Source organism: Echinops telfairi, unplaced genomic scaffold (assembly GCF_000313985.2).
Source record: "Echinops telfairi isolate 266 unplaced genomic scaffold, ASM31398v2 ScPeMD7_7469;HRSCAF=8507_1, whole genome shotgun sequence".
In the NCBI taxonomy this organism is placed as follows: domain Eukaryota; kingdom Metazoa; phylum Chordata; class Mammalia; order Afrosoricida; family Tenrecidae; genus Echinops; species Echinops telfairi.
The window spans coordinates 100,767,995-100,779,666 of NW_022111373.1; the positions used below are offsets into that span (position 1 = coordinate 100,767,995).

Sequence of the window (11,672 nt, forward strand, 5' to 3'; positions counted from 1 at the left end):
ATCTACTTCTGTTATCTTGTCTCTAAGTAGTATCCTACTAAATGGAGAAAAAAGATGAGTGAAAACTCAGAATTTACAGTCACTGGAGAATAGATGTCTAACCTTATGTTCGACAGGTTTCTTGATGCTTACTATTAACCATGCATATAATTAATGCAGATAAACATATTTGGAATTTTACCTGGAGGGGTACCACTTGAATAGCAGAGTCCAATTGTGGAAAATCTATTTTTCCCCTGAAATACTATCTCATACAAAGATATGCTATTGCCTATATGATGAAAAGCTTCCTTTATGAATAAGTGAGACACAATCATTTGAGACAATAGGGTGAATGTATCTTGTAAAGAAAGGGGGTAAAGTTGCATTTTGATTTTTTGACATGTAAATTTTGTTCAGCACTTGCCTTACGCTCTCGGTACCTACACATGTGATACATCATCGATCTCCTTTCTCAGAGGCTGAGGAAAGAGGACGAAGAAGGAAAAAGAAAAGAAAGAAGATGCAATACTAAGGCAACAGCTTAAAGGAAAACTTGGTGCTTTCACTGTTAATCTTGTACAAAATACTTTCTGTTCTTCTAGAATCAAGATAATGAAGAAGATTTAGTGAAACTGCATGAAAAAATGACTTTTAAAATGATTACAAGAAAAAAGAAATGTCTGAACAATGAAGGGCTTACCTCTATCCCTGAGAAGATTAAGTTTGGGGAATAGTGTGCGGTGGTCCTGGTGTTGTAGGCACTGTCATTTTTGTTTTTGACCCTGAGACTCACATTGAACTTATCGTTGTGGGACTTGACAATCAACAGGTCCTTCGCGGTTATGGATACATCCAAGCTAAGGTCTGAGATGCATTTTTCCTTGTTTCCACAATCTTTGGCAAAAGGAATCTGAAATTGTCACAGAAAATTACTTTTCACAATTTATTTTACCATCCTTGAAAGATAATTCATTATTTTTAGTAGCACCAGTGTCATATTGCCAAACCAAGACAAACAGCTTGTAAGAACACTAGATCTCACTACAGAAATGCTCTATATTTCTGCACATTCATTTCCGTAACATTAAAAAACAAAACAAAACCACAACTCACTGCCATTGAGTCAATGCCAACCCATAGCAACCCTGGGCGAAAGAGTAGAACTGCCCATGTGGGTTTCCAAGACTCTCTTTGTAAGAGTAGAAAGTCTTGTTTTTCTCCCACTGAGCAGTTGGTGGGTTTGAACTGCTGACCTTGCAGTTACCAGCCCAATATATAACCATTATTCTACTCGTGGTGGTGGTGGTGGTGGGTGTTTCTATAATATTGAGAGGAGAAAAATAAAAGCTTTACTTCTATACATATATTCTCCTAGACTTTTAATGATTGCATAATTTTATAGATGTTTCCCCACTGGCCTTAATTTACCACTGTAGAACAATTTCCAACAATCAAATCAAGTGCTCTATGTTCTAATAGATCAGATAGCACTTAACTCTCATTATAAATTTTTCTATTAAAACAATCAAAACCCAAATAGCGATGAATGCCGTGAAATTCAGTCGAAAGGTTTAACTTTAGCCAAGCTGGTGAGTTTATTTTGGTTTCATTTATTTATGTCTTACGGATGTCACAGACACTATCCCCTTATCTGTGCCACTTCCTCCTCCACATCGTGGCATTTTGGTTTCGAGTAGACCTTGGCCTCATGGCTGACTCTGCAGGTGTTTGAAATCCCAGTAGCATAGCTTCCAGCATCTTTGCAATACTCAAGGCACCACAGTATGACAAGGGGGTAGATGGCCTAGAAAGCTATGTCTGGCTCATGTTCTTCGGACATGCCAGCTGGAGTGATCCATTTCTAGAGAAGGACATCATGTTTGGTGAAATGGCGAGCTAACTAGGGAGTGTGAGATCTTTGGTGAGATGGGCTCAGGTAAGCATGTGTGAAAATGACACTGAGCTCAGCAGCATTTTGTCTGTTATTCATTCATGAGGTTGCTGTGAATTCGTCAATTAAATGGCAGCCAACAATAATATTTCAGCCTCAGTTGATGTGAACAAAATTCTCAATAAATATTTTTGGAGGGTAAGAGCGAAGGCAGAGAAGGAGGAAAGGTGCATGGGATAATGATTTTCACCTCTAATTGATTCCCTCATTGGGGCCAAACTTGTGGCCTACTCCGTTTTCTACTTTCTCATTCACTCTTTCTAAGAGATGGCGCGGTGGGTAGACAGGGCCTCGGAAGTGGGAATTCGAGAAGCTCAGCTCAGCTCTTGGCATCTCTCTGTTCCTAGAGTGAGCTGACTCTACACCCTGCTTTCCCTGACCCCTATCTCAGTGTGTGGAGTTGTGATCACTTCCTGCATGACTCAGGCAAACATATACTGCTGAGAATCATCCCACGGAAAGCTAACATCCTGCTACCCAGTGAGTCAAGAAAGACATCCTGGGAGCGGCCTAAGGCTTACTGAAACTTAGTCTTCTGTCTGCCCGCTCCGGGTCACAAACTCTCCCACAGCTATCCTGAAAGCTGAGTTAATGTAGAACATCTGTATGGGACTCCCCAAGAGTGTGAATTCCAATGCCCAAAATAGATTCTCTCTCCATCATGATAGCCTGTGTTGTGGTTGGATTTCCTGGTGGTGACCTCTTTGAATACACTTCTCTTTTTCCCTCTCACTTAGAGCGAATTAACGCACTCTGCTCCTCCGAGCACACCCTTATTGGTGGTAACTCCAGCCTCCTGCTGTTGGGGTGCCAGGGTGCCCGCAGGAGGAACACATTCTCCTCTGTTCTTCACGCTGAGAGTTTGGCAAGTTGGGTTCCCGTGAAAAAGGGCTGAGACTGATCAGCACTACTGGTGGCCTTCCTGGTCATCAGTGGCCGCTTCGTATGAGGCTGCTCAGCATGGACATATGCGTGAGCACGTGCGACAACCTAATCTATCAGTAAAAATGCAGGGATTTTAAATCTCCGGCTGGTGGCCTTTTATGTCTTTCTTTCCACTCATCCTGAATTTAAGCAAGGTGAAAATAGACGTCTCTGATTAAACTTCTCTTGAACTTCAACATCAGAAGTCAAAAGGATTAGGAAAAGTATAACATAATCTAAATATTTTCCTGGAGGAGTTGTTTATTTTAATTTTTTCTAATATGAATAAGCAAAAAGAGGTATTCCAAACTTTAGATATAAAGATCTGACTTACGTATTCATGTACCGAGTTTGGCAGGGAATCATCCAGTACGGGTCCATTTTCGGGATCAGTAAGATTAAAATCCAAAGTTATCCTCACAGAGTCCCGGAAGTCATGCTTGTCCTAAATATGGAAACATGAATCATTCTTATTGCATGCTCTGGCCTTATCATGGCTTCCTTCTTTTGCCTGTAGACAGTCTTGCGTATCTAAGCTGGTTTTGCATCACAGGAGAGGGGCTGACAATTGGCTCTGACGAGAACAACAGAGTGACACCAGCTGGAATGCGGGGCCCTCAGGGTCTGACCAGGTGACTCACTGGTAGCTCTTCAGGAGGGATGCATTGCACTACTCCTTGTCCTATCGGGGCCTGACACTCGGAGTTACTACAACAATAATACCATATCTCTTGAGAACAGATGCAAAGATTCACTCTGTGGTTTTGGCCAGAAGAAAGAAAAATCTGTGCTGGGAGAAGTACAGCCAGAATGCTCCTTAGAAGAGAGGCTGGTGGGGCTTTGGCTCTCAGACCGTGGCCACCAGGAGGCACCCATCTCTGGAGCAGGATAGCGTGCTTGTGAAGAGAGGCTCCGAGAAAAAGAGGAGCCCCCTCCAAGAGATGGGCTGGCATAGCGGACTGCCACAAGGCGCTCAATCATGAAACTTGTGAAGGTGGCACAGGACTTAGTCATATTTCATGTCGTTTTACATAAAGTCATTATGAGGACGAATCAATATCATGACATTAACAACCACAACAACACTATAAAAAATCCCTCCCAACTTCAGTTGGGCAAGCTTTCTTTATCCTGCGCTGCATTGCATTCATATAAGACACAGGTAGGGCTATAAGAAGTGTGCGTGTGAAAGTTGGACTTTGATAAGGAAGATCGAAGAAGAATCAATGTTTCAATTATGGTGCTGGGGAGGAACGCTGAAAGAACCGTGAACAAAAACTCAGTCTTGGAAAGGACAGCTAGAGTGCTCCTTAGAGGCAAGGGTGCCAAGACTTTGTCTCACATGCTTTGCACATGTTGCCAGGAGAGAGCAGTCCCCGGAGAAGGACATCGTACTTGGTAAAGTAGAGGGACAGCCCAAAAGAGGAAGGACTTCAATGAGACGGATTGGCACAGTGGCTGCAATAATGGGCTCAAGCACAGGACCAATTATGGTGGCGGGGAGGGCAGGGCAGTGTTTCCTTATATCGTACTCAGGGTTGCTGTGGGTCGGAACTGACTCAATGGTACCTAATGACAAAGTAAGAAGGGTATAATGTGAAATTATATATGTAAATTATGTGAATATAATTAATCCTATTAACACAATCATCAACAGCAGCTCTCATTTACTCAGTGCCCAGTATTTTGAGCTTTATATATATTTTTTCAACAATCCTACAAGGTGAATGACTATGGTGGCTTTTATTTTGCAGATGAAAAATATGAGCTTTGATGTCACGCAGAATATAAAACGGCAAGGATATAAATCGGAGCCTGACTGACTCCAGAAAAGATGATAAAAGCATCCACCATTAAAATTCAAAATAACTGTGAAAGTTTAAAAACGACTCACTTCTGTGAGATCTAACGTAGATCCCAAGTGTGGCCGTAATTACAAACCATAGTGGGTGCCAGCCGGTTGTCGATTATGCTGCATCTACTTTCACGGTGTTTCAAATGTTCTCCCGGTTCTAACTCCTTAATGGACAATTATTATTTACAGAAGTGGCAGGGAAACCCCAAGTTCATATTTTCCGATCCTGGACTGATCATAGGGTTGAGAGAGTGAATGATGTGGGTGTACCCACTGGGGACGGCTGAGATAAAAAGCATGGTAGGGGACTAAACAAGGTGCTTCCGGTGCCTGACTACATGTTTCCAAATACAGAACACGAATACATTTGGAATTTAGAAAGAAACCGGAAATGGGAAAAGCAGACTGTTCCCCCGAAAGTTCATGGTCGTGTTCATGTCTGTAAGTCTCAGTCACATTCCTTATGCTTTGTTACCTCACTACGGTCAGGCTGCTTTTGCTTTTATTAGTATCATATCCATATTAAGAAATTTTTACAATGGAAGAAACCCTTGGCCTTAATAGAGAACCTTCTTTATATACGAACTATCCTAACAAAATACATTCAAAATTGTTCAATCTAATCTACCATTCACCTCTAAACTAAACAAACAAATAAAAACTCTCACTGCCAGAGAGTTGACCTGCACTCACGGTGACCCTCTAGGATACAGTAGAAGTGCCCCTGTGAGTTTATGAGACAGTAACTCTTCACGGAAGTAGAAAGCACTATCTCTCTCTCCTGTAGATCTACTGGTGGTTCGAACTGCTGACCTCGCAGTTAAGCAGCCCAATTCATAACCACTACGTCACCAGGCCTCCTCTGCAATGAATAATTAGCTTTCCAAGGCTCACTTAACCACTAAAATTGAGAGAAACTAAAGAAGCACAAAGCCTACAGAGAATGGAAAACACCAGATATGTTTTTGTTTTGTTTATATAAATAAACAAACACAAAGTCAAACAGAAAGATTTAGGAAACAGGACATCCCAGAAAGCACACAGTTCAATACTCTGTCTTTAGGGCAAAGAACTATCCCCCGAATTTCGCAAAGGAGGCTCACCAAAGTTAAGTGAGGTTTTCAAACTGGAAGGATGAATGAATAGACCCAGCCTAATGTTAACTGTGCCTTTTACTATTTAATCCCATCTGGATGTCGGAAGCACAAGAGGCAAAACTAGAAATAATTTTACGAAATGTGTTTGGAAGTGAAACCTCAAATCTGCGATTTTTTGATATAAGTGAACTGACAAAATAAAGTTTACACTGTGGTGTGTTCTCTGGAACACAGCTGTCAGCATTGGGCTGACTTGAAATCAGATCGCTGTGTTGCCGGTTGGTGTGGAATAAAGTGGCAATAAGATATGATTTACTTGCCAACATGTAGAAGGAGTGCTTAGTGCATTCAGAGCCTCGAACTGTGATGTTTCTTTGAATCCTCCGTTCTTGAGTTCCAGAGAAGAAACTTCTTGAAATCTGTCTCAGTGAATCCAGTGTGACTCGGAACTGCAAATCTGTAAGCATTCAAAAGAAATCGACAGATGTATTTATTTGGAATGGCTTTTATACGGCACATATCATTAAATTAGCATGAATTTCACCAGAAAAGTTTCATGACCAATGTACACCATGGTAGTACAAGGATATGTAGCAATATGACTGTGACCTTGAGGCACTCTACGGCATTGCCTTCTGCATTCAATATGGTTTTGATATTAACTTATGCTTATTTTATACATGAACACACATAGATATTGTCTCATTTCTTGACCATGTTAGATTCTGATTACAGAGGTGATTTTGCTGGGTTTTCACTTGACGCTTTAAATATGTATATATGTATATATAATTTTAAAATGGTGGAATATTGTTTTGGATTTTGATTATATTTCAATAGAAACAAAAACATACTTTGATGATATTTTAATTTAAGTCTGTGAAAATACATAATTAAAAAAAAGATCATTTTATTGGGGGCTCTTACAACTCTTATAACAATCCATAACATCAATTGTATCAAGCATATTTGTACATATGTTACCATCATTCTTTTCTAGACACTTACTTTCTTTTGAGCCCTTGGTATCAGCTCCTCTCCCCAACTCCTCGTGAACCCTTGATAAATTATGAATTTTTATTATTTTCGTATCTTGCCCGATCGCTGTCTCCCTTTCCCCCACGGTTTCTGTTGTTTGTCCCCCTAGAGGGGGTGTGTGTGGTTATGGGTTCGATCATTGTGATCAATTCCCCCTTCCTCCCCTCCCTACCTTTGCCCTACCCTTCTGGTATTGCTATTCCCATTCCTGTTCCTGGATTTCGTGTGTCTTGAGTTCTTATCTCTTATCTGTACCTGTGCACATGCTCTGGTCTAACCGGAAGTGAAAGGCAGTACTGGGGTCATGAAAATGGGGGGTGAGGAAGCCTCAAGGAACCAGAGGACTATTGTGTGTTTCAATGTTGCTTTACTGCGCCCTGGTTGACTCGTCCCTTTGCTGCGACTCCTCTGTGAGGGGAATGTCCCATTGTTTACAGAAGGGTCTTGGGTTTCTGCTCCAACCCCCCTTGTTCTCAACAACATGTTTTCGTTTGCTTGTTTGTTTGTTTGTCATGGGTCTTCTGATGCCTGTTACCCGGTCCCAATGACACTGCATGATGTGCAATTCTTCCATGTGGGCTTGTTGTTTTCCTGTTGGATGGCCGCTTGTTTAAGTTCAAGTCTTTAAGACCCTGATAGCCAGGCACCACCTGCCTTCTTCACCACATTTGCATATGTACCCATTTTGTCTTCAGCGATTGTGCCGGGAGGGTGAGCCTCACACAATGCCAGTTTGTTAGAAAAAGTGTTCTTGCATTGAGGAAAGGTATGAGTCCAGGCCCAAAGTCTGTCCACTACCTCAGTGTACTGCCATATAAATATATGTACATAAGACAATACCTCTGTTTTTATGAATTAATGAGAATACATAATTTTAGGATATGTTCAGAGTGCTAAGAGGTTTAATGATACAAGCATATCACAACAAGGAAAATAAATCAAACTATATCTATTTTCTATGAAAGCAATCATGTTCATGAGTTCATGCTTAATAACTATAAAATCAAGTAAGATGATGAAGCAATGCTGTACATAAAACATTAATTATTTTCATCATATACCTCATGCATCTTCTGATATGAAGACTCTTTATCTGGGCATGAGGAGGCTTCTAAATACTCATGGAAAAGTTCCCATCTTTTATTTCAATTTTTTCATGACCTTTCTGAAGCCATCTTGTGCATTGATACATATACACATAAATATATACATACAGAGTAAACTAAGGAAAACGGTTGCAAAGAACTATGATCTTTCTCCTTCCATTCATATGCATTTCTCTTCTGTGTCCGTGAGCTTCATACCCTCCTTCCAGCATGTTTCCACATTAATAGACAATTATCTCAGAAAGTATAGTGTGTAGCAAAGAGGGATGGCACACGGGCTGATGTTCCTCAGAGCACACATGGACTATGTCTGACTCTCAAAACACAGACTTACTTTGGGAATGGAGTAATGAGAATCAGAATGGGGCAAGTGAGGGCGGGAGGCAAAATATTCAATTCTGGTGCAATACCAGTGTACCCCAGCAGGGGACAGGACAGATAAAGTTCTTCATGGAAATACTAATTTATAAATTATCAAGAGCTCATGAGGGAAGAAGGGTAGGGGAGGGAGGGAAAAATGAGGAGCTGATACCAAGGGCTCAAGTCGAAAGAAAATGTTTTGAAAATGATGATGGTAACAAATGTACAAAGCTGTTTGACACAATGGATGGATGGATGGGTTGTGATAAGAAATGTACGAGCCTCCAATAAAATGATTTTTAAAAAGAAAATAAGGAGACGAGCTAGTCAGGGTGCAGTGTAGCAACGATGAAACATACAACTTTCCTCTAGTTCTTTAATGCTTCCTTCCTTCCCCGCACCCCCACCCCCACTATCGTGATCCCAATTCTACCCCACAAATCTGGCTAGACCAGAGGATATACACTGGTACAGTTAGGAACTGGAAACTCAGGGAATCCAGGGCGGATGATCCCTTCAGGACCAGTGGTGAAAGTGGTGATACCTGGAGTGTGGAGGGAGGGTGGAGGAGAAAGGGGGAACCAATTACCAGGATCTACATATAACCTCCTGCCTGGGGAACGCACAAGATGAAAGTGGGTGAAGGGAGACGTTGGACAGGGCAAGATATGTCAAAATAATAATTTATAAGTTATCAAGGATTCGTGAGGGAGGGGGAGCAGGGAAGGAGGGGAAAAATGAGGAGCTGCTGCCAGGGGCTTACTTGGAGAGCAAATGTTTTGAGAATGATGAGGGTAACGAATGTACAAATGTGCTTTACACAATTGATGTATGTATGGATTGCGATAAGAGTTGTATGAGCCCCTAATAAAATGAATAAAAAAATAATAAGGGAAAGATAAGGGATCATTTGGAGTCCAGTTTCCAAACCACTGCTGAATTGGTATCTTCTCCCTCCCCGCCCCCCCACCCCCAACACCCGGGTGTTTGAAGTAAATGGGGAACCCTGAAAGGAACTACGGTGTGGACAGTCCATCACGTATGAACTCCAGCATTGACTGACTGGCATGATGAATCCCTTAAGCACCAGCACCGTTTCCGGGCTCGGCAAGCTTGCAGGGCCAGTGTGCAGTGCCCGCCGCGATGGTGGAGGAGCGAGCGTGACGAGTGTTCTCGCCTCCGACCGTCCTTCCTCGGCGCCTTACTTACCAGCTTCATACATGGTGTCTGCTTTGGACTTCAGTTTCACATGGAAACACAGGGTAGCCTCGATGCACACCGTTTCCTTTCCTTCCATCCGGCAGTTTTTCTTCTGAATGTTCACTTTATTGGGTTCAAAGTTCATGGTCACTTTAACTACAGCCACATCTCGGGACCTACAAACACAGACACGCCATGACATGAATTTTTGCATGAAGTGACTGTCACTTATGTGGGAGTATAAGGCGCAGGGGTCTGCTGTGGGTGGAGTGTGGGTCCTCAAGACCCCATCCGTTGGTTGCTTTCTGATACAGAAGAGACCACGCTGACGTTCTGCGGGTATCAGGCTGTTTAGAAGTCAACTTGGACTTGTGGTTAATCGACAGCCCATCGAGTCGGATGCAATATATCTGTGTTTTTATCCTTTTTTTAAAAGTCATTCCTTTATATACCTTTTTTGGTAATTTTGTAAACTTTGTAACTTTCCTTAAAAATGGACACACACATTTACCTTTAAAATTATTCTTCAGTATTTTTTTTTAGCTGACATTTTCTTTTCAAATAGAACCTTTGTTCTAGAATTGTATTTTCTAACTAATAAAGCTTACTCATTACCACTGGGCAGACTCTGACTCACAGGGATCCCTATAGGACAGGGTAGGACTGCCCCTGTGGGTTTCTGAGACTGTAACTCTTTACAGGAGTAGAAAACCTCATCTTTCTCCTGAAAGTGGCTGGTGGTTTCAAACTGCTAATCTTGTAAGGATGGCAGCCCATTGACTAATTGAATTGAGTTAAATAAATTTGGAGGATACAGGCATTTTAAAGATTGAGCTAAAATATTGCTGAAGATGGCTCTGTGCTTGAGCAGTAACAAGAATATAGTCAGTCAGTCAATGCTGTGCAATGATTTAATTCTACATCTAATTCTATTCAGTAAAATAAATGAATAATAAATTACCTGTGAAAAGTTATAAGTAATTTCAGGTCAGTGACAACTTAAAGTTAGCTGCATCTTCTATTAGACCTTCTCTATAGTGTCAAACACATCATCATAATAAAATAATAATAATAACAACATCATTGCCATTGATTTGATTCTGACTCTTAGTGACAGAGTGCAACGGCTGCTGTGGATTTCTGAGACTGTAACTCTTTTGCAGTAGCATCTTTCTCCTGCACAGCGACTGGTGGTTTCCACTTGCTGAGCTTGCAGTTAGTAGCACAATGCATAACCCACTATGCCATCAGGGCGCCTACAGTTAGGGTCCTGGAAGATCCTAGAAAAAGACCCCTGGCGGAGGACACAGAGAACTGTTTAGGCAAAGTGAGTCCTGGTCAGCTCCTTGGCTTCGACAACTAAGTAAGAGCTGCTTCTTTTACTTTTGGCAAATTTGCATCTCTGTATTTTTGTAGTGAAACCTCAAGACGAGTGAGAATTGATACCAGAGAGGATAAATATACAAGCCTTTGAAAAGTTGGAGATTCGGGACATCTTTACCTCTCTACCTCAGAGAGTTCAGACTTATGCTGATCCTGCTCAAAATAATTATTCTTGCACGGTACAGCTGTGCCTTCGGAATAAAGCACGTGAGCTCACACCCTACTCCGAATTCTGGAACTAGGCGCAATAAATTCAGATACACTGGATGCTACAAAAATACACACCAGAAGAGGGCAGCACCACCAAGGCCGCCAATAGTCACATCAGTCAGACCGTCGCCATTTAAATCCATTTCTCCGTGTATAGACTGCCCGAAAAACTTCAAGGTCTTGCCATCGCCACCAGATGGAATGCGCTGTGGAAATGACAGCAGAGGCTGAGAGTCTGTTCACAATATATGAAATAACTCTGGACAATTGAACGGGCTAACAAAAATTAAAATGAAAGGTCTTTTGAAAACTTGCCCATGAAATCCCTCATGTGGAATTAAGAGGAAATACTCAGATGTTCCTAGGATAATCTTTTTAGAGGACAGACAAAGCCATTTTAGCTTTTCTAAAACCGGAGAAAAAGGTGTATGGGGGCAGGAGGAACAATTCTCTAATGCCATCTTATCTAATCATCCAGGAGGATCTGACTAACTGGCTTTGCTTTCCACATCCTGTTCAGTTCCTTTGGCATGTCGTTGTTAGGCGCCATTGAATCGGTTCCGACC

At 41.7% G+C, this 11,672-nt stretch overlaps 1 protein-coding gene across 1 annotated transcript in view; it reads right to left on the reverse strand.

Annotated features, from left to right (window-relative positions):
* ITGA1 (integrin subunit alpha 1) overlaps positions 1-11,672 on the reverse strand; it is a 140,596-nt gene that overhangs the window by 38,817 nt on the left and 90,107 nt on the right. Inside the window, exons 15-19 of the mRNA XM_045285243.1 lie at positions 11,182-11,312; positions 9,523-9,689; positions 6,130-6,266; positions 3,192-3,302; positions 683-892 (exon numbers count right to left, since the gene is read on the reverse strand). Of these exons, the coding sequence (XP_045141178.1) occupies positions 683-892; positions 3,192-3,302; positions 6,130-6,266; positions 9,523-9,689; positions 11,182-11,312 (756 nt within the window). The remainder of the gene's footprint in view (positions 1-682; positions 893-3,191; positions 3,303-6,129; positions 6,267-9,522; positions 9,690-11,181; positions 11,313-11,672) is intronic.